At 29.8% G+C, this 24,999-nt stretch overlaps 1 protein-coding gene across 3 annotated transcripts in view; it reads right to left on the bottom strand.

Annotated features, from left to right (window-relative positions):
- Window positions 1–12,618: 12,618 nt before the first annotated feature.
- Window positions 12,619–24,999, bottom strand: part of LOC145279894 (DISP complex protein LRCH3-like) — a 338,958-nt gene continuing 326,577 nt past the window's right edge. For all 3 annotated transcript variants that reach the window (XM_080131396.1, XM_080131421.1, XM_080131425.1), the window contains one exon: window positions 12,619–13,048. In XM_080131396.1, coding sequence (XP_079987522.1) covers window positions 12,935–13,048 — 114 coding nt within the window. In that variant the 3' untranslated portion in view covers window positions 12,619–12,934. The remainder of the gene's footprint in view (window positions 13,049–24,999) is intronic.

The following is a 24,999-nucleotide window of genomic DNA, read 5'->3' as shown; positions in this document are numbered from 1 at the left end:
ATCCAAAACTTAGTGTATTTGGTGTCAATTAAATGGAGCCGTACACCCAAGGATGCAGCTAACCCCGGCCCAGTGCATGCAGTGAACTTGCAGTATACTATGACATATGATAATACCTGTAACCAGGTATGTAGGCAATGGTTTCTGTCTATTCTCGGCATCAAAAAAGAGAGTAATTAGTGCATTAAAGAAACGTTCGGCCAGCAAGACAAATGCGATAAAGCTCTGCCAGCAGGGATGATCAGGGGTACAGTAGCAGCTCGGCATGTTCATGACCACATTAAAAGTTTGCCAACTCTTTCCAGCCATTATGCAAGGGCAAAATTTCCACACAGGACTTATTTCGAGTCATCCCTTAGTGTCACTAAATGTACCACATGTACCTAGATTTGATGGGCCTTGAACATCCAGGTGAAGAGGTGAAGGAGAGCTACTACTGTAATGTGTTCAACTGTAGCTACAACATCAGTTTTCAATCCCCCCAAAACAGACACCTGTTCAACCTGAAAACCACTATAAAGACAGCTGAAGAAGCTAGTGATAACGGGAAGAAGCAGGAAAAAGAACAACTTAGAAGGCACAAAGATAAAGCTGCAGAAGGACAGAGATTGATGAAAGACTACAGCAAAAATGACGATTACTGTGCGCGTTATCTACATAGATCAGCAACAAACTCTACCAATACCGAAAGTTTCAAACAGTGTAGCCTATTATAAGTGGAAATTGTGGATGTATAACCTGTGCATTCATGACATGAAAGTGAATAAATCAAAATTTTACGTATGGAACGAAGTGACAAATGGCAGGAGTTCATCAGACATCATAAGTTGTTTGGAAAAGTGGATCGTTGATGAGTATGATAAGAATGAGTTTAAGAAACTAGTAGTGTTTAGTAATAACTGTGGGAGTCAAAAGAACATAAACATTATTATTAACGACATACGTGAATTGAATAGTGGTCGTCTGAACACTTATCTCATGCTGGGTCACTGCGCCATGCTCTGTGACCATCGGGTTAGGGAATATTGAAAAAGCTATTTGTGTCTGTGCTGATGTGTACACTTTCAATGACTATTGTAATATTATCAGAAATGCTATGCAGGAGGCCTATGGTGTTATTGAAATGAATCATGAATGGTTTTATGATTTTAATGAACTTCATCAGTACGTCAGTGACCGTAAACCTTATAAGTTTGAGGATTGTAGAAAGTTTGTTTTCCGCTTAAATTACAAAGGTTACCTTTGTGCTATGGACTACACTGGAGTTCTTGGTAGTGTCACGGTAATGCCTGGGAGATCAGCCTACAGGCCATCAAAGTTTAAACTGAGTGATGTGCAGCTGACTCAAAAATACACCTTGTCATTGAAACATGACAAAAAAAATGAATGATTTACGGAGTCTGCTGACATACATTTCTGCTCCCCCACAAGGATTACTTTCATCAGCTTTTTCATGAGCAGGAAGAGGTACAGGAGTCTGAAGCAGCTGATGATGGTGTCCTTGACAACAATCGGCTCGACTACTGTGTATGCTGACGTGTGTAAATTTTTTGTGTTTGTTCACACATTAATATTATTTTTTTGTTTCTTTAGTTTTATTATAATAAGCTGTGAGTATTAACTTAAAGCACTGTTTAGTGTTTTATTAATATTTTTTACTGTGTTAACTCTTTCTGCAACAGTGTCCGGACTGACGTTCTGGACAATAGCAGGTATTCTGATTACAAACTTCATTGTTGTTCTGTTTTTTGATAGTGATTATTATTTTTTTTTTATAAGCATGAAAGTACATGCAGCTAACTATTTTCTGTCAATATGTCAGCCATTTCTGTTGTTAGGTATGCTTGAAATAACTCGATGTGAAAATAATATTTACTACAGCAAGGTTCGTAGGCACCGAAAGGGAGAAAAAGTGCTGTTAATGCTTTTGTCTTCCAAAATGCGTTGACTTTAATGCAGAAAACTATGCTAACAAAGAAGCAGACACTTTAAGTTACACAATGAAACAAACCTGATGTGAATATCTTTTACGGTTCAGATTCTATGGCATTTTGAAAGTTGCATTTTTCTCCATTTTTTTTTTTTTTTTTTTTTTTTGCCCTTGTCGGGTTGTTACTCTGAACGCCTAAAATATTGTTGATTAATATTGGTGACCTAAAGAGAAAACTGATGTTTTTAACATCATAAACCTGTAAAAATACATTTTGATTAATAAGAAAGAAGAAAAAGGTAAAAATAAAAAACAGTAATGTTAGAATTCATTTTGATTAAAACAAAAACAAAACTTTGTATGATAAAAGTTTTTTTATTTTGTATTTTTAGAGCATTAAACTTGACACCAATGAATAACAATTGTATAAGATATTGTAATCATTACTTTAGCGAGACATGAAAGACATCTGCTATACATTCATTCTTAACCAAATGAGACCTGCCTCCTTGTGAATATTCCTCCTAGAGATGCATAAAATAGAAATCAATGCAGTAAGTCTAACAGTAGCAACCAGACAAGATTTTTTTTTGGGGGGGGGGGGGGGGATATTACCAAAACATTGCAATTAAAATATGAAAAAAAAACAAACAAATGAAACAATTTAGTTTACACAAGCTAAATTAAAAAAAATATTGATATGAAAAATTAGTTATCAGAGGTCATATTTTTGATTCATGAAGAAGTTGCATAATTTATCTGAAAATTCTGAACTTAGTTAATATGAACTTGATGAGAATATTAAAAAATCAAGCTTGGCCTATTTCAAAACAACATCACATGAAATCTTTATATTCAATTTTTTTTTTTTTTATATGTTAACTTAATAAAAAAGCAATTGGACATGACTGTTTCTCTGTGTTAACTTCAAGCGAATTTCAAATGGCTTTTCTTGTTCCCTAGATGGCCATTCTATGCTATGTGTTGCATTAAGTTCATAAGTGAATTTTAAAGTTTAAAAAAAAAAAAATTCTACAACTTTTCACTCTTCCAAAATTGGTAATTACAGTTTCCCACACATTTGTTTCAAGAACAAAAAAAAAAATTAATTTGTTCATGCCCTACTCAGCATAGAACCACCATCTTGGAAATGTTGTCAATAAACGTGTAAACCACGATAGCCATTTTTTAATTCAATTAAATTTTAAGTGTAGAGAAAAAACATGGTATTTTTTAATTCAATTAAATATACCACGTGTCAAAAAAAAAAAAAATTTAATGGTTTGATGTGATAAATTTAAAAATAGTAAGCAGCTGCATTTTTTTAAAATTCTTTTTATAATATTGAAGTAAAGAAATTAAATACACTATTAAAAATTAGAAAAACAATTACAAAACTATTCAATCATTTGAAAATTGTCATTAATTTACTGTATGAATATTTATCAATCAAATATGATTTCAAACGTTTATTAATGAAACTAAATTGTCAACCGAAATAATAAGAAAGTAATCAAATATATGAAAAGAAGATATGTTTTTTCTGTCTCTGTTGCTAATGTGAAGGTGTTTATAGTGAAAACGACTCTTTGTATGAACCATAAATGCTCTCTGAATATATCAGTTGCATATTAGTAGCAGCAAGTTATTAAGGAATAAAACAACTATTTTATTACTGAGCAAATTATAAGATAGGAAGAGGCAAGTACTTGGGTTTGCTGCTACTCTTTTTTCAATGTGTACATAGCGTTTTTTGATTTGGAGATCATTGTTAGTTAAAGCAAATATCATTTGTCTCTGATAAGTTATGCGAATATATAGCAAACAAATTGATTAGTGCGTACGCATTTAATTGCTGCAAAGTAAAAGTACAACAAACATAAAAGTATTCACACGAAATATGTACATTGATCGAGCATTTTAGAAAGAGTCAAAATAGATGTGTATTGATTGTGAGCAGGAATCGGTCAAAATAGAAGACATTCTTTTGCAGAAGCAGTTTTAGGCAGCTTTGTTTTTAATTGTGGCTGATGAGGCCAATGGTTAAAAAAGCATTCATTTTGTATTACATTTTTTATTTTTACAAAAATGCAAACAGGAAACGAAATTTTAAAAAGTTACAGAAATTTGCTTTGTCTTAAAAAAAAAAAATAAATAAAATAATAAAAAAAAAATAAAAATTTTGATTTCAAAAAAGACAAATTTATAAGACATTTAAGACTTTAAACTTTTTTTTTACAATATTTTTTAAAATCCATTTCTTGAAAGTACAGTGACACATTATGCAAGGCATTCTTTCCCATAACATGCACATAAAGCAATATATCATTATTACTGTACTACTCTTTCTTTTTATTGATGATGGGATGGGGGTATTTTAAAAGAGAATTTACATTATTTTACATATATACGATTATTTCAAATTACATGTTTGTTTTTTTTGGTTTTATTTGGGTTTTTTCGGATATTATTACTGGTGGGATTTGTTTATAAAAATTGTAACTTCTTTGGATTTCATTTGTTTTCGATGTTAAGAAAAAAAAGTTTTCTTTGTTGATTAGATAAAATGTACAGAAGCTGAATATATTCAAAAGTAAAACATTTCAAAAAGTTTGGAAGAGTCAGTTTTCTGAAAAAAGTGAGAATGAAAAAAAAAATTGGGATACTAAATTTCATCAAAATTTGATGAAAGCAAAGGTCTGAAGAAACAAAGGGAATTAAATAGGATATGAAATGAGATAAAATGTGCAGGGATTAAAACAGAAGCCATAGAAACAAAGGTAGGAGGCATCCAAATAAAGTTCAAGGAAAGATTTACAAAAGAGGGAGAGAAAGAGAATGAATCAGGGATCACTGAATCAAAAAGAAGAATCACAAGCCTTTTTTTTTTCTTATACAGGCAAGAAGATATACAGCAATGAGAAGCAAACAAAACTGACATGTGAGTAAACAGTTTTTGGAATACTGAAACTATTATTTTGTATGCCATTTTTCTCATTTTTATTCAAAAGTCTTGCATGAGAGACACATCAATAACACAATGTCACATTTTTAAGATATGTATAATAAACATAAGAAAACTGCACAAATATTTCAGTGTTATGCAAAACTTATAAATTGTTAAAATTAACATCAGCTTTCACGTTGTGGCATTGATTCTAAAAGGGTACCTTAAATGAGACCTTGCTCCAGAAGGTTGCTCCTCTCAGTATGCCTCTCTCCTGTTCCATTAAAAAGGAAAGAGTTTCAATCACTGTTGCCTGCAACATTTCCACAAGTGATAAAGCATCTGGGAGGGAGCTCATAGTTTTGTTTCTCTGCTGTGTGTGTTGCATCAATGTGCTGAGCAATCCTTGCTTAAACAGATATCAGTTCAGACTCACCTTAAATGTGAGCCGTTACTTCAAAATATATTTATTTTTAATTAAAAAAAATTTCATTTTCCAGTGAGCATTCCTTGAAATGTCAGGATTTTATAAAGCTTATGTTTCTAAACATCCAAGAAATTCCAATAAAATGTGATATCATGCCAGCAATACAGAAAATGTATAGATAAGAAAGCAAAAAGTAATGGCACAATGAAGGATGAAGAATGGGGTAGAATGTAGATTGGCACATAGACACCTTGAAAATGTACATGATAGGAGTGGAGAAAGAGCATTGCAACCTAGCATGAGCTGACAACAGAAAGATACACAACAAATAGACAAAGCCAACAATTTTCGTTTCCATTTCATTCAGATATTTTTAGTGCTTATACAAATAAATAAAACAAGCCAACAACAAAAAAAAAAGAAACAATTAGAACTGGTCTTTAAAAAAAAATAACTAGCATCAGGAAGTTGTATGATTATCATAAAAGTAATGGCAGCACAACAAATAAAGTATTTATCTTAAATTCGAAATTTCTTCACGTTCTTAAGATGTTATCACAATTCTCAAACAATTTAGCTCAAAAGAATTTTAATTTTGTTGAATAATTTAAAATATCTGAAATTAATGATTTATCTTTTAGCTTAAGATTAAAAATAACTAGATTTAGCAAATTATATAGCAACATTTTATTAAATATTATCTTTTTGTAATCATAAAGTAAAACAGATTGTATATGATCAATATTTTGCTGATTATAAATATAAAGGCTATTAGGAATATTCTGTGTTTTTACAAATAGCGGTTTATTTTAGAAGATGTATTTTAAAACAAAATAGATTTTAATGGAAATTTGTAATTTAAATAAAATGTTGAATGTTTACATTTTATGTGTACATATTTATAAATTATGTTAATAAAAACATTCAAAATCTAGACCTTAAATGTACAAAGGCACTATAATGTTTACAGTATAGAAATGCCTTACTTAAGCAATAAGAATGCTAAAACATCTTTTGAAATTCTGATTTTTGTCTGTTCTTGGTTTTAAATCCAGCCAATCTATGATCCTTTCATTCGATAGTAATGAAAATTTTTCAAGAATATGTCATTTAAAAAAATAAAATACAATAGACGGTGTCTGATCATTGTCAATTTAAAAAGACTGCTAGATAAGTAAATTTAAATTATGTATTTTAAATACAGAATTTTTTTAATTAACTGATTATATATATATATATACACACACACACTGTATGTAAATAAACATATACATATAACCCAAAATAGTTATCAGTCATAGGTTTCTATTGTTTTAGTAATCCAGTTGCTAGGTACTTTTTGTTTTTTTTCCATTTTCAGAATTATGTTTTGTTTTGTTTTTTCCATGTATCTTTGCCTGTTTTTGTTATTTTGTTTTTCACTTAAGTCTTGCACTTGGTAGCAAAACAATCTATTATCATCATTAAGTATTTTTCTGTTGGCGACTATTTTTTTTTTTTCAGTTCTTCACTCCATTGCCATCAGTGTATTGATGACAGCAGCAGCAGCAATGGTATAATCACAGGGTAAGGAGGACAGGACACAAGGGACAACTTGGTGAGGGAGACGGTTGATGGGCAACACAAGTGAAACGGGAAAAGAACAAAAATGCTTGAACTTTGTTAAAAACAAACAAAAATTTTCTTTTTTTTTTTTAAAGTTATTCAATTCTTTTATGAACTTGTCCACTCAATTAAAGATTTTGTGTTTTCTTTCTTGTTTTCATAACCCCCAACTTCTTGTTTTCTTTTTTCCCTGCAAAAATTTTAAGAACCCCATCTCCTCCAGAATAAATGACTATAGCTAATTTGTTTTAATGTTTGATGTCAGATCAAATGATTGGGGGATGGAGGATAAAAATTGAACTGTGACATCAGAGAAACTTTTGCCTTCTTTGGGACAATCTGGTGCCATGATGGTTCAAAGTGCAAGGTATCTCGAGAACAAGAAGAGACCATCACTCACACATGCATCTACACAAAAGGTAATGTTACATGATAGATGAGATGACGGTGTGTGTGTGTGTGTGTGTGTGTGTGTGTGTGTGTGTGTGTGTGTGTGTGTGTGTGTGTGTGTGTGTGTGTGTATGTGTGAATACTGAACTTTTACACAAATAGAGTTTCCTTCTTACACACAAAATGGATTCAAAAACCTTAATCCAATAAGTGTTTGCACTTGAAGGGGAAAGAAAAGAGAGTGTATGTTGTTTTTACATTCAGAAACAGCCAATAGTTAACATCAGAAGCACCTGTACTCAGTTCATTATGACAGTTTAATGGGGTGTTAAACAAAAATAGATTCTATTTAGAGGAGAAAGAAAAAGAGCTAAAATGATTGTAAGTCCTGATCAAAAGATGAATCGTTCATTTCACACTAGAAAAACAAAAGGAAAATGGACAAGTTCAAGAAAAGAAAAAGAACTTGAGGATTTGGAATACAAATACATGTAGGAGGATGAACAAGGGTACAAAAGGGACAAACAAAAACAAATATAAAAGAACTACACACCAATTAAGAAGAATGAGATGCCAGTTGGAATCAAAATAACTGCCTTCTCTCTTCTAATTTCATGGTTAGCACGCAAAGAAAAAATTCATCTCTAATGGGACATTTGCATTCTCACTTAACAGATTGTTAAGATAGTTTTCTATTTAAGCATCTGCACAAAAAATTTTGTTTAAAATTTGTTTTTATAAAAAAAAAGTTAGAGTCAAAATATTTCAAAGAAAACTATGCTTAGTAAGATGGAGGGAGAGGGTTTGACATTTTAAAATGCAAAGTTTATATGAAACTACCATTGCAAATTATCAAACAAGTTCATTTTTAAAGAATCATAAAATACAAAAGAAAATATAAGATTATTAATAGTTAATATTTGAAATTTAGAAAATGTAAAATTTTGAAAGAGAAAAGTCTAAAATCAAATTAGATTTCCTCTTCATCATTCACAGCAACAATCTACAAAGTAGTGATCTAATGGTATATTGTGTAACGTTTTCAAAGAGATTATTATATTTATTAGTTTTAGTTTTTGTTAAACAATGAAATTAATGAGTAAATAAAACATTGTTCATTTTAATTTTTCTTTTCATCATCATTATTTCTAATTATTCAAGTCAGTTTAATATTTACCTTTACCTAAAAAATGAATATTAGAAAGGATTAGTTAGAATAAGTTAAATAGGCAACAGAAGGTTAGACAACATTTCTTTGAAGAGGAAAAAGAAAATCAAACCTGTTTAATGGATTGATGAACGTTAAGTCAGTTCTTGAGATTACCACCAAATGATTACCAATAATTAATTCAATTGCCTTCATCAGTATAAAAAATGTTTTTTTTAAATTTATAATCAGATATATAATATGTGTGTGTGTGTGTGTGTGTATATTGCACTCCATGCACCAACAGTTTTTTTAGGGATAAAAAGAAACTGTTTCATTTCAGCACACAAATTAGTTTTGGGTGTTGATCAATTAGTATAGGAGAAGAATTACATTTCTGACAGTTAAGAAAAATATGTGCAAATTTTTTAGACAGAAATAGTTCAGTTTCTATCTACTATGTTATTATATGTATATACTCCAATATTATTTGTTTTATGAATGAATATTCACTTGCAATATCTTTTTTTTTTATGAATAAATAGGTTATATGAATGTTCGATACAAGTGATATCAGACAAGTGTGTACGTTTTCAAATTTACAGACTATTAATGTATAATCTAATAAGTAAGACATATTGAGTCTTAAACTGTCAACTCCTCCCGGATGAAATGTAATGAAATGACAAGAAAGCAGCAGCAAAGATGAGCATATATAGCTTGTGCCGACAAGGATACAGTTTGAGTCTAACCTTTTCTTCTTTGTTGTTTAATACCATTGACTAGATGGCAGTCTGGAAGATTAGAAAGTTATGAGAAAAATCATATCTGTTGTTGGTGTGTGATGAATAATACATGGTGAAGCAGTAAACATTTCACATGTCTCTTTGTACACAATGAATTAATGTAGGCATTTGTATCAGTTAACAGACAGATAAAACTCAAAATAAATGGTGCAGTTCATGTAAGGTCAGTAATGCCCCCTCCCCAGTGTGCAGTTATGCCAACAGTACACAATTACAGTTTCTAGAAAACCTATAAAATTGATTTGCATCCATTGTTTTCTCACTTCATTCAAATACATGAAAATAAGCTTCTTTAAATTAGAACACATTCAAGGCGGAAAAAATCTTACACAAAGTGTTCATTTTTCTTTCAGATAGAATTTTATAGTATTAAGTAATCAATTTTGTTCAACAATTTACTGCAATATCACAGTATATCTAATTATCAGTTTCTGTACAACTGAATGCAAATTGAACAGTTTGAATTTGCATTCAAATATATAAACACTATAAGGATTTTATTATGCTTCTGATGATCAGATTTGCTATGAAATTGCAATAAAATGTGCGCAAACAGTACTAATTGCTAAATATTGTAAAAAAAGGAACTCTCCTCTGAAATTTTTTTTTTCTTGTGCTATTTAGGTATATTGCTTTTTAGTTGATAAATAAAAATTCTAATTGAAGTTTCGATGCTTTCATGAGACGTAAAATGTCAAATTCACCTACAAAGTATTATATGTATACCGAAATAGTTGACAGCACTATGACAGAAATTTAAGAGGAAAAAACCTTGAAAACATCACTTGAAAATGTTCTCTATATCATTGATTAGAAAAGCAAAAAAGAAATACTCCTAAGTTCACAAAAAAAAAAAAAATTAAAACAGCTAAAGATTCCTTGTCAGTAATTTACATGCATAAAAAGATTTTCTGCCTAGATCCACTTTGATAAATATATGTGTGTGCAATTCTCAAGAAGTTCATAACATATTTTTTTCTGTTATCCTTCATTTTTATTTTTCAACAGTTTACTCACTCTCTCTTTTCCTCTCAATCCTTAACTCAAACTTACTTCCTCTAGTACAGATTCTTTTTTATAAAAGCTTTTCAATTTTCAATCAGCTGTATGAGCACAATTCATCTCCTCTGTAATTTAAAATAATTTTTCTATTTGAAATCACCATATATACAGATTTTTTCACACGAAAATGTACAGCTTGCACACACACTTTCATTCAGCATAAATGACTTTATGGAATGTTAAAACAAGATATTTTTTATTACAGCTTTGGCCAAGATCAAAGTGTAGTATCTGTTCTTCAGATGCGGCACTTCCATTTCTCGTTCTCTTTCAGTGGAGGAGAACTCCTTCACGACTGAGACAATTTTTATTTTTGTACCTTTTCTCTACATTAAAAACGACCCTGGTGTCTAACTCTGTCCCATGGGGAGGCATTGTAAATAGGTACAATGAAAGATGATTGTATGAACAAACCTAAGGGTGGCATAATTATATATAATTTATCATATGGGTAAATGCTTAGTTATATATAATTTATCATATGGGTAAATGCTTAGTTATATATAATTTATCATATGAGTAAATGCTTAGTTATATATACATAAACATGTACACACTATAAACAACGCACGTTTATTGTATGCAAGTGAATAAATAAAAAAAATCTACATATTTTTCATTTTTGTAAGATTATGAAAATATTTTAATACACCATCCATGTCTAAGTATTGAAGATGGCCATAGTTTCCATAAATGATTAGTGATGAAACTTGTACTCACACTTGTTAATGCATACAATAGCAGTAACACATTTTCACATTTGAGAGAGGCACTAAAGAAGAGGTTTTATATATCTAGTTAAACTGAATCCTTGCCAGCAGGCTATAATGCTTGTAAAGTGACAAATTGAGCAAGAAATCCACTTGTCGACAAGTATTCACTCGACTCCATGTTTTTTGTTTTTTTGTTTTGTTTTTTTTTTTTTGCTTAATATAAGGCAGTACATTGGTGTTTAGAAATTGAAAATTGGAAAAAGAGAAACAAAAGAATTATAGAAATTTATTATTAATATTATTATGCCACTTGAATTATGCAGCAAAATATATTTATGATATAGTAAAGAAAATAATTTTTTTTTTGAGCAATGGTTAAAGAAAAATATTTTAATTTACCTTTAACTTATGTTCAATGGTTATTTTTTTATACATTTTTTTGATGGAAGAAATGAAATTAATGAAAATGCTTGAGAAAGAAACCAACTTAGAATATTCTTGTCATGGGTTACTATAAAAGTGATGATATGACAACTTGTATCAAGTTTATTATTATATATATATATATATATATGTATATATATATATATATGTATATATATATATATATGTATATATATATATATATATATGTATATATATATATATGTATATATATATATATGTATATATATATATAAATTTTTTTAAAATATGGTGAACAATTACACAAATGCAATCTTCATCTGGCTCAATGAGATCTATGATTGAAATAGGATTACATTTACATAATCATTCAACATTATTTTTTTAAATATTATAATACTCTACTCATGTATTGAGCACTATTGAAATAAATTATATTTAATGATTATTTAATATATTATTTTGAAGATATATATATATATATATATATATCTGGGGGGGGGGGGTAGTTGAGTGTACAGTGTTTGTATAAGAGAATATAAAATTTAGTTGTACTTATAATACTATTTGGAACTTACCACAAATCAAAAAGACAGTCAATAGCTTTTCTTTTAACAAATTTGCATTTTCTTTACATTGAAAAGAAATATTTTCTGATAGAAATTGAAATTAATATTTTTTTTAACAATTACATTAAATGATAACGATAAATAATGTAAAAGTGCAGAGAAACAGTAGGCAATTAAAAAAATCTAAAGAAGAAATTAATTCTAAGTAAAAAAGGTATTTGTTTGCTTAAATAAAAACAAGCTATACTAATATTTTTATATAAAGAAGTCATAAAAAGCTATTGCAATGCAAGAAATTGAAATATGCAGTTCTTGCATCATGACAGTCTTTTACAATTAATTTATACACATATTAGGCACAATTCTTTAAGTAACCTACATCTCCTTAATATTTTCATATGAAAAAATGCATATCACTGGTATTTTTGAACAGATTCTCCAATTATGTAATGCATATTAATAGGTTCCCTTAATTCTACAAAAGTTGGATGAAAAAAATATTTTAATATATCTTTTTTAAGTATGTATTTAGCTAGCATGAAAAAACAATACAGATCTGGGTTTTTTTTTAATGTTATCTAAAAACTTTCTGTTCATTCATGTAAACTAAAAAAATATTTTTCATCATCCAATAGAAGAAATGGAAGACAACTTTATCTCTAAGATGGATAAATGTTACATATCAGTGAAAACTTGTCAGACAGAAGTGGATGGGGTGCTTGTAGATATTAGTGAAGTCATATAATATGTCATCATTGTCCTCCTTTCCCTTTCTGCCATCTTGTTAAAAGAGGGTGTTGACCAGGCCAACCAGGATCTTTCAACTGTTCACCAGTAAGGAAAGATGGGCAATCCCATCTGTTCCGATGCAGTCAAAAACAGTACCAACATGACAAAAACACAGGCGATCTCCCCTAGCAACTGGCCTAATTGTCATACCACGGCCTGCTTGGTGTTGCTGGTAGAGGCTACCAGCGAGGACACGGTGAGTGCAACTTTAGCTAAACCTTTCTCTTCCAATATGTCATGAGCTGAGCAGATACGACCCTGCAAAAATAAAAATACAGTTATAAAATTAATAATCATAAAATGCCCATTCAAAAGTAAGGGATAGTTTAAAGTTTATAAAATTGTAAATGACAAAAAAAGCTATTTAAGTTAACTACTAAATGTTCTAGCTTTGTTGTAAAATTACATAGATTAGTTAATGTATATCTCCTCAAAGTTAGGGTTGCAGTCACCTACTAGCATTGTAGAGAGTTTAATATATGCATTTCATTTTTAACATTTTAGTCTAATGACCATCATTTGCTGACTATCCTGATTGTAAAATACATTTTGCAGGTATTCTAAGGTGATAGACTGCAAATTTTTTATTTTAAATCAGACCCGCTATAATAACAACTCAAGCATTTCTCAAGAAAAATGTTTCCTCCTCAAATGCAACATAATGCTATGCATCACATCGAAATTGCAAACCAAATGGTCTGACAGAAAAACAGACTATATGTAACAAAGATATTCAGCATTACCATGTACCTAAGTGCTACTGGTCATAACGATGGCTATAACAAATGTATTTTCAAGTTGATATTTAAAGGAAAAGCCAACTTTCATATCTTTTTTTTTGGGGGGGGGGTTAAATTGGTAGAAAATAGGCATATAATAATTTTAGTTTTTTAAATACAATGTTTTATAAAGGAGGAGGTAAACATTTTTTTTATTAAAATAAAATAAATATAATTCTAAAATATTTTATATTTGGAGTTGAAATTAAATATAAAAATAAAATTACACTATTTTTCTGAATAATTTCCCTTTGAAGATAATTGCAGTTATTAACTGCAATTATCTTATAAAATATTTACCCAGTATTTCTAAAAGCAGCCACATTTTTTATATATATATATATATATATATATATATATATAGTAAATTACTTTTAAATCTTGTATTTTCTTTATTTTTAATTTATCAAATAGGTTCTAGGATTTAAAAAAATTAAACTAGTTTAAATTGCTACAAAATCAATTTCATTAAACAATTGTTGGAAATGTTCCAAGATAAAAAAAAAATTAGTAAGATTTCATCTAACTGAAATGGATACGAGTTCAAAAGTACTCAGGAGGATACTAAAACATTAAGACATTTTGATTTTAAAGTAATATTCAACTGGGTTTCAATAAGAGGTAATATAGAAATTAAATGAAAAAAAAAAAAAAAGTGCAACCAAATACACCAAACAAATATTGAATCAACACCTGAAAACTTCAAATAGTTTCTACTGCAATAGACAAAATAGTTCTTCATATTTTTTTGAAGGAGATTAAATAGCTTTTATCATTTCTTTTTTGTAACATTCCATCAGATTACATTTCTGAATTTTTAAGATGAGGAGTAATTATTCATATTATTTGAATTCTTCGGACGACTATTCTCATCTTGAGTGTCATTTTCACAATGTTTTAATCAACATAATATCTAACCTTCCTTAGGTGTATCTTGTCAAACTTGGGAATGTTTTTGTCAAAGTCGGGAATCTGGATGGAATTTTGAATGGAACCCTTTATTTACTTCATGGGGGTAACATTCTCATTCCATCAACCATGATTTGATAGAAGTCCTAAGTAATTTGCAACTGGATTTTTCGGTTACCTACATTGAAGATTAAACCTTCAATCTTCAGAAGGTCACTACAATTGATTTTTTCCAAATACAATACACTGTGCTACGGGTCCTTGGATAGTCCATAAGAACCACTGGCACAGTGATTAGAGTATAACGTATTCCATTCAGATTCCTGAGTTTGAGAGAAACATTCCTGAGTTCTACAAAATAGACCTGAAGAAGGTCGGAGATTACATCAACCGAAACGTTATGAAAATGAAACCGAAGATGAGAACAGTAGTCTGAAGAATCAAAATAATACAAATCCTATCAGATACATCCTAGTATGATCTATGTCTTATTGTCTCTATTAAATAAAAGTCAGTGCTTTCTTATGTTTCAAAAAAAAAAAAAAAAAAAAAAAAATTAGAGGGTGAATCAAAGATTAATTATTTCTGATAGGGCTAGCTTGGCAAGAGAAGTATGATGTTGAATGACCCAATGACTGAAGACAGATCGTTGAAGATGCTCTCCAGCATCTCAGTTAGGAGCATATATTAAAAATATAATAATAAGCATGAATCATATTTTGATTACAGATCTTATCAAGAATTGCCTGACAAGATCTGGAAGCTAAACATAATTTTATTTGTATATCCTTTTATTATGTGTATCGAGCACTAATAAATATTGGAAATTATACACATATGGTTATACATATATATACATATATGTATGTTTTTGTGGTGCAAAATTTTATTATGGTTATATAAGGGGGGGGAAGGAATCAAATAGAAACCACATTAAGTCCAAGAAGATTTTCTCTTTGCTTAGAAAGAGACAGTCCCAAATAGTTTCTACAATCTTTAAATAATAGGGAGAGTATGGCTTACTGAAAATGAATAAGTCGACACTAAAATTAAAGGCACAGAAACAGTTATTTATAAGAGGTTCAGTGATGGATGGCTCATGTGTATTATTCAGAACATCTGATGGTAAATAATTTGCATGACGAATTTTTGTGGGCATGTGTTGTTTAACCTGTCCTCCCTATGTAGTGCAAATTACTAGCAATACACACACGGCCGATAAAACGCTTTGGATAATTACGGATTTCAAGAGGGTTCTGCTAAAATCATATTTTAAAAACTAAAGCATCTTAAGTCCTCAAAATACCACCGTTTTGTTCAAAAATCAATATACTTTCAAATAAATTAATAAATAATAATGTACATTATATATTTTAAGAGTTTTAAGCAAATAAAGTGCTAAAAATGTTAACATCATAAAACAGCGTTTTCGGTAAGATTTTGTAAGTGACCCTCCCTGATTTATAAACGGTCGTACCACGTTTCTCTTAAGAATTTCACCATGAAATTTGGAAATTAACTATAAGAGATATCACTTTTAGTAGATTCGGTTGTCTGAAATTCTTTTGACAGCTCATTTTTTTGTTGTATTAAAAAAAGCACTTCAACATGATGAGTTTGGAAAATTTTGACACCCACTGTTAAATAAATCAATCTTTTTACTACATATTTATCCATTAAAAATAAAAATGTAACTGACTGTATCTTGTACCGAGCAATTTAAAATCATAATACCTGGAAAAAATGTTCTATTTTTAAAAAGTATCTAAAAATGATTTGTAGAAGCAGCAGCAGCAACTATCGCTGATATTAATTACTTTACCGTAAACAAACTTTTGTTTTTTATTCCAGAATGAATTAAAAATTAAAAGAAATAAAAATATGAATATAAAAAAAATTTAGTTGGAGCTCATATTACGAGAACATAATTAGCTTAACTAGAACTATTCGGTTATCAGAATATATAATTTTAAAGCAACCGGTGTTTGGTCAAATTTAAAAAATCTAGTTACAAAACAAATATGTAACGTGTGCACTTTTATCCATTACATTAGTTTTTAACGGTGAATTAAACAGTATTTTGTTTATAAAAGTGAAATATGATTTTTTTGCTTTCCGTGTGCGAACAGTACCCCGCCCCATCCACTCCCAATATATTTTTTTCATCTTTTTTTTTCAGCGGATTATAATCAAATGGACACTAATCTACCCAATATTCTAATTCCTAGCACAAAAATACACTTATATGGTAAATTTAATTGCTTAATCATATTTTAACAAAGATATAACATCTTTACTGAAAAAGTAGTGTAAAAAATGTGACAAAACACATATGGTGTTAAAGAGGGAAAAATATCCAAATGTGTAAGGCACAAAAATAGCCATAACTTCCTTAATTTTAATTGGATTTAAAAAATTTAAAAAGATTCCTTCTTAGCTCATCAAGCTTTTTCTATGTATACCAATATTGAAATATTTTAAGTTATTTCAATTTTTTCATGTGTATTGTTAATGTTACCTAGCCATGATGGATAAAGGCAAATTATTTACCAACGGGTGTTCTGAATAATACACATAGGTCATCTATCGCTGAATCTCTTATAAATAACTGTTCCTAACTGCTCTAATTTTAGTGTTGACCTTTAATTCATTCTCAGTAAGTCTATCATTTGAAGACTTTAGAAAACATTTAAATTAAGTCTTTGCAATTTTTGTAAACAAAGAGAAAACCTTGAAATTAATGTGGTTTCTATTTGATTCCATTTTTTTCACTCACTATAATCTCGATAGATCCATAATTTTGTTTTTCTTTTAATCATAATGTTAACTTCAATTCAGCACTTTCGGCCTTTTTATTTTTTACTTTATTATGTTGAAAGGAATAAATATGGTTTTTATAGAGACATTAATATATATATATATATATAGAGAGAGAGAGAGAAAGTTATGAAATTATTTATGGCAATTATGTTAGACAGAACTTTGTTTCATCCTCTTAAGAACTTCAGATTTCTTACAAGTCTTTACAAGGATGAAACAAAGAAAATTCTGTGTAGCTTAATTGACATATGTACTTTAATAACTTACTATCTAGCTCATATATTGTTGAATACTAAAAATCAATAAATAAAATATGTTCTTATAAAATGTTATGTGAATACCATGATATATATATATATATATATATATATATATATATATATATATATAATGACATAATTTAGTTTAAGCCTGCCATTTTCTACACTCACAATATGTTACAAATTATATTTTTCTGGTTGACTGACTCTTTCAGGTAGAAAAGGACATAGCTTCAAACAATCCCTTATTTCGAATTCATCTATAACACACCACACAGTCACATTCTTTAATTCAAAACATTTTCTACTGTAGTTCAATAAATTCATTTTATGTAGTTTTCAATTGTAAATATATATTTAGAAGATTTACATATTTTTAGTAGGCATGGTTTCAACACTTCCTAGATCCTTACATCTAAATTTCTACCTCAGGTCATCCAAAGAGTGTAAAACAGTGTGTATGTGTGTGTGTGTGTGTGTGTGTGTGTGTGTGTGTGTGTGTGTGTGTGTGTGTGTGTGTGTGTTTTTTCTTTGATGCATGTTTGATTTTAAATAACAATGACAATTTCTGTTTATTTCTTTTCTGATCCATCCTTTCAAGTTGGCAGGCCAATGATCCAATTCTGCTAGAGTATGGAGAGAAACTTACCGTATCCGCAAACGTTTTTGACTAATGAGTCAAACACATAAGCTACAAAATTGTCACTTTTTTAATCAAATAAATAAATACATATACATATGATCAGATGTACAAATTTAAATATAAAAATCCAGAAAATGTTCAAATTATGTTTACTTAAAATAAAGTCCTAACTATATATGTGTGTGTGTGTGTGTGTGTGTGTGTGTGTGTGTGTGTGTGTGTGTGTGTGTGTGTGTGTGTGCGTGCGAGGGGATTAAAGAAATATTGAAAATTCTTTAGTGGAGCATAATATATAAAGAGAATTATAGACAAGGCAAAATAAAATATATATTGGTGTCTATTGATTGGTCAGTTCAATATGGGAAATATCAATGGGAATAAGGGTCACAAATGCTCTTTATGTCTTAGCATTTCAAAGCCTAATGCTTCTCATCAAAAGAGGAGGAAGTAGCTAGGTTACATATATGGAGAATTTGACAACTAGGTTAGATTAGGATAGCTATGTTTAAATACAATAGATAGAAGGGAATAAAGGGGTCCTGGAGATTCATATCATAAAGGAAAGGGGGATACATTAAAAATAATTATAAAATAAAAAATGACTATGTATATTGAAATACAAAGAATGCAAAATATTAAAAGGTTTATAACACGAACAAAAAATATATATATATATATATATATAAATATAAATATATATATATGTATATGCACTAAACACAAAATACAAAAATTGAAATATAAATTCAGGAAGGATAAAAAATAAAATGAAAAATTGAAAGATAAAAATGAAGGATAGAAGAAATGAAATTAACAGATGCAGTTACAATAATGATACAGAAAATATCAATAAAAATAAAGGAGAAAGTGAAGTAAAAAGAAAGACGAAAAAAAATGAAGAAAATAAAAAATAACAGTATGTAAAAAATATAAGAACCGTTGGATGCCCAAGATTAAGTGTATGAAAAATGTTAACTCCAGCGCACATACAGATTCCATTCAAAGATGGAAGGAAAAATATCCTGCTTTTGTAAAAGTCCCAGTTATTATGCGAATAAATTCAATATTTAGATTATGTATACACATGTACATAAGGAAAAAATTCCAAGCTTTAAGTATTGCATTGATTCAACAATCATAATGAAAGTTGTTCAAGCAAAAATAGGTGGAAAAAACAGGCTCTTGGAATGGTAATGGTGCAGACACTTGAGGCTAAATTGGAAAATATCTAATATCCATGTAAAATCCAGGCTTTAGGTATTCAAGGAGTCTGATGTAGGACGAATCAACAGGCTAACCAAATCAGCTGAAAATCACACACTCCTCAAAGCTAAATCAACCCTAGGTTAGTTGTCAAATTCCCCATATATATAACCTAGTTCCTTCCTCCCCTTGTGATGAGAAGCATTAGACTTTGAAATGCCAGGGCATAAAGAGCATTCATAACACTTATTCCCATTGATGTTTCCCATATTGGACTGGCAAATAAATCAATGTACACCAATATATCATTTTTGTCTTGTCTATAATTCTCATATAATATATATATATATATTTACTTTAATAATTAAACATTTAAAGACATTAATGTTTCATCCTTTCGGGAATCATGCGTGCAGGGTGTCACGATTAATGCCAGTCAAGAGACTCTAGCTCTGGCAACAGAAGTCATGTCTGGCTTCATTAGCAAGGACCTGAACCACTTGGCTACCGTCAACCATAAGAGATACAGTTGAAATTTAAACATTTATTCTTTTTTTAAAAATGCTTTTAACATCAGTCAGAGTGATCTAATCATTATATGACGATCTATGCATATGAGCTAAGTTGACCGACTTAGTACAACTGAAAGTGCTCAACAATAAGAAACAAGTTTCTTAAAGGGGCTGACAATTATTTACTATAATAATTAAATATATATATATATCAAAAGTTTTACCAAGTTTACAAATTGAATAATTCTATTAACTTAAAACAAATATAAATATTAACATTTATAGTACAATTCTAACAGATGAAAAACAAAAAAAACAATATTCCAAATAGAACACTGATATAAGAAATTGAATTTAAACTCTGTAAATTAGGATCTATACAAATTTATTATTTGACATAGAATACAAGTTGAAAACTTAAATATTTTTCATATTCTCTAAAGTTTCAAAGAATGGCTCTTATCCTCATAGGAAAGGGATTAGTTTTTACTAACTACTTTCTTCTGAGGATATGAGCCAGAAGAAGAGATGTTATTTTTATCATAGTAGCTTGTCTCTGTTGCTAATGTGAAGGTGTTTATAGTGAAAACGACTCTTTGTATGAACCATAAATGCTCTCTGAATATATCAGTTGCATATTAGTAGCAGCAAGTTATTAAGGAATAAAACAACTATTTTATTACTGAGCAAATTATAAGATAGGAAGAGGCAAGTACTTGGGTTTGCTGCTACTCTTTTTTCAATGTGTACATAGCGTTTTTTGATTTGGAGATCATTGTTAGTTAAAGCAAATATCATTTGTCTCTGATAAGTTATGCGAATATATAGCAAACAAATTGATTAGTGCGTATGCATTTAATTGCTGCAAAGTAAAAGTACAACAAACAAAAGTATTCACACGAAATATGTACATTGATTGAGCATTTTAGAAAGAGTCAAAATAGATGTGTATTGATTGTGAGCAGGAATCGGTCAAAATAGATGTTCTTTTGCAGAAGCAGTTTTAGGCAGCTTTTTTTTTTTTTTTTTTTTTTTCAAATTGCGGCTGATGAGGACAACAGTCAAGAAAGCATTCATTTTGCATTACTTTTTTTTTGTTTTACAAAAGCACAAACAGGAAACGAAATTTAAAAGTTTCAGAAATTTAATTTTGTCAAAATGCCAAGGCATAATGAGCGTTCATAATCGCTGTTCCCATTGATGTTTCAAATGTTGAACTGACAAATACATTAATATACATCAATAAATATTTTATATATGGTCTTGCTTATAATTCTCTTATATATTAAATACTAAATAAAATAAATTTATTGGACTACAGTAGAAAATGTTTGGAATTCAAGAGAGTGGGGTTGGGTGAATTTAAAATAGGATTGTTTGAAGCCGTGTTCTTTGCTACCTGAAAGAGTCGGTCAACCAAAAAAACATAATTTGTAACATACTGCGAGTGTAGAAAATGGCAGGCTAAAACTAAATTATACCATTTGATAGCAAGGGACATGCTTTTCCAGAATAAGAAAATATTCTGATAGAAATCTATTCAAGCAAATTTACCCATCCGTGAAGTCATCAGATCTAAGCTTTCCCCTACCCCAACTGAAGATTCTAACCCAGGCATTACCAAAAGGAAGACATTTTTCAATTACTTAATACTTGGATTTTTAAATGGGGTTTTATATACATTATTTCTTATCAAACTATTGCTCTTACCTTTGATTTTAACTGTGTTTCGGCCTATGTGCTCTCTATTTTTCTCCAATCTTATTGTTCATTTGAGATTTAAGTACATAAGAAACAGTGCGTACAATGGCCAACTAATAACAACATTAAAATGGGAGAACATAAATGTAGAACACACCTGAAAAAACCTTGAACATCAGACTTTGTTCAATGTCTGTTTTACGTGCTGGCACATGTTGGAGAGATTTTAAAACTCGACTTCCACACCAACCTATCTCTGGTCAGGTCTTTAATTATCCCTCTTTCTCTAAAGTTCATCCTTCCATGTTTTTCATGTCCTGTCTTGTGAACTCAACCTGCTACCTCAACTGTTCTACATTTACAGTAACCCAAGAACTCTCATCCAGTCTTTCAATGCAACCATACCATCGATGATTCTTGCCTTGGTCAACATGTGATAATGTTCTGCTAATGAGTAATAGCAGAAGTTCCTTGAACTTATTGCATCTACTTCTAACTCTTACAATCACATTAATACCTACTCTTCCTTGTACTCCAATGGTATTTCCAAGGTAACAAAACTTCTGAACAATTGCAACAGCCTCATAGACCAAAATGTAATCGAAATATAACTTCTCAATGTTGAGGACAAATTTTGTTCAAAGAAAATCACAATGAAAATACATGTACATTGATCAATTTTTTTTACGGATGTTACAAACAAGATAAAGGACATGTTTTAAAAGCACATTTTAATGTACATAATGCTCAATGTATATCTGCGGAAAAAATAAAAATGAAAATGAACTGCACTCTACATAGCTTCTTTAAAAGAAAACTAATTTTTATTTACAAACATTCAAAAGAATAAATAAGCAATAGTTGGATTTTAGCAATTCTTTTCTTCAAAATTTAATATACAATTATTTGACAGGTACAATTATATATATATATATATATATATATATATATATATAAACTTGTTAAAGACTTTACCAAGCATATTTTTTCCATTCTGGAATAATTTACAATTAGTAAAAAGTCACACATGAAATAGGACCAGTTAGATTAAATATTTAAAGTCCTTAACAACAAGAATGGAAGGAAGCAAAATACATAAAAAAATGTCATAACTATTATTTATGGATTCATCCTTAAAAACAAAAAGATCACAGTTTATTACAACATTGTAATTTTAATGAACGATAATTATAAAATCTTGAAAAAGAGAAAAAATAGATGAATGTTTATTGGAAACAAATCGATTTCAAATACTATGTATTATAAATTTGTACCAAGACAATATTGTTAAAAATTATTTTTTAAACAATCATTAAGTAAAAAAAGGACAAATTTCAGATAGGAGTGCAATAAGTTTTAAAAGAACAAAATGTGAATAACTTCTTTTTTTTTTAATAAAAAACAAGCAAAAAATTTTATTCAAATTGTTTTACTTTTAAATATCAAGTCTTCAACGCTGGCTGATTTGCCAATAAATATTTGTTCAACTCAGAACCATTCCAAAAGAGGATGAAGACACAACTAGTTAATTTAAAGAGAAAAATAAAAAAGATTAAAATTAAGCTTTTTGCCTTCAATACAAGTATTTCCTTCTAGAAACATGAATATGAGAGAGAGATAAGGAAGGAGTGAGATACTGTTTTGCACCTTCCCAAGTGAATAATCACTATTGACTGCACTTCAGAGAGATTGTTTTAAACACAAATTTTACTTTGATAAGATTAAGAAGAGTATAGAAGAACAGATAGTCCTAAAATGTATCCATTCAATTTGTAGAAATGCTATTTTAAACTTAAGCTTGATCAACCAATAAAAATGATTCAGGTTAAGGGTGACCAAATGAAGGAAAGGACGTTTAAAGCTTAAACAGGACCAACCAATAAAAAAAATAGGTTTCTGAACTTAAGCACAACAAACTGACAAAAAGGAGGTTTCAAACTTAAGCATCACCAACTGACAAAAAAAAAAAAAAAAACCTTCCAAACTTAAATACGACCGACCGACATAAATGAGGTTTACAATTTAAGCAAAACCAACAAAAAGGAGGTTTCAAACTTAAACATAACCAACTGACAAAAAAGGTTTCAAACTTAAGCACGACTAACCAACAAAAAGGTTTCAAACTAAAGCATGATCAACTGACAAAATGGTTTCAAAATTAAGCATAACCAACCGACGAGAAAGTTTCAAACTTAAGCTTGACCAACCAACGGAAAGGTTTTAAACTTAAGCACGAACAACCAACGAAAAGGAAGTTTTAAACTTAAGCACGAACAACCAACGAAAAGGAGGTTTTAAACTTAAGCACGACAACCAACGAAAAGGAGGTTTCAAACTTAAGCACGACCAACCGGAAAAAAATGGTTTCAATTTCAAACTTAAGCACAATTAACTGACAAAGGGTGATTTCAAACTTAAGCACGACCAAATGACGAAAAACGTTTCAAACTTAAGCACGACCAAATGACGAAAAACGTTTCAAACTTAAGCACGACCAAATGACGAAAAACGTTTCAAACTTAAGCACGACCAAATGACGAAAAACGTTTCAAACTTAAGCACGACCAAATGACGAAAAACGTTTCAAACTTAAGCACGACCAAATGACGAAAAACGTTTCAAACTTAAGCACGACCAAATGACAAAAAACGTTTCAAACTTAAGCACGACCAAATGACGAAAAGGTTTTAAACTTCAGCGCGACTAACCAAAAATGGTTTAAAACTAAAGCACCACCAATCAACGAAATGGTTTCAAACTTAATCAAGACCAACCAACAAAAAGCAGGTTTCAAAACTAAGCATGACCAACCAACGAAAAGGTTTCAAACTTAAGCATGGCCAACCGATGAAAAGGAGGTTTCAAACTTTAGCATGTCCAACCGACGAAAAGGTATCAAGCTTAAGCACGACCAACCGACGAAAAAGAGGTTTAAAACTTAAGCATCACCAGCCGATAAAAAGAATGTTTCAAACTTAAGCATGACCAACCGACAAAAAGGAGGTTTCAAACTCAAACTTCTCAATCAAACGAAAAGGATATTTCTTGATCGTTTGACAAAAATAAAGTTTCAGATAGGGTTTTCTTTAGAAATGCTTGGGTGATCATGAGCATGTGGTACATTGGGGAAAGAGGTGGCTGGTTAGTTTTAATGCATCTTAAACCAAGCTTCTATTTTTACATCATTAACGCTCTGATCCCCTTCTAGCATCAATTGAAACGAATGGCTTTCGTCTTGGGGAGGATCAATGTTTTGACAAGCTTCTGGATCTTACCTTTACTCCTGATATAAAATGGAACACATACATCAAATCCATTGCTGGAAAAATGGTGGGATCATTCTACCGTTCCAGTAGATATCTCGCTATTGATGCAATTCTCT

Source organism: Euprymna scolopes, chromosome 7 (genome assembly GCF_053919585.1).
Source record: "Euprymna scolopes isolate OS-2025 chromosome 7, ASM5391958v1, whole genome shotgun sequence".
In the NCBI taxonomy this organism is placed as follows: Eukaryota; Metazoa; Mollusca; class Cephalopoda; order Sepiida; family Sepiolidae; genus Euprymna; species Euprymna scolopes.
The sequence above is the reverse complement of the archived record's forward strand: the minus strand, read 5'-3'. Positions and strand labels throughout refer to the sequence as shown.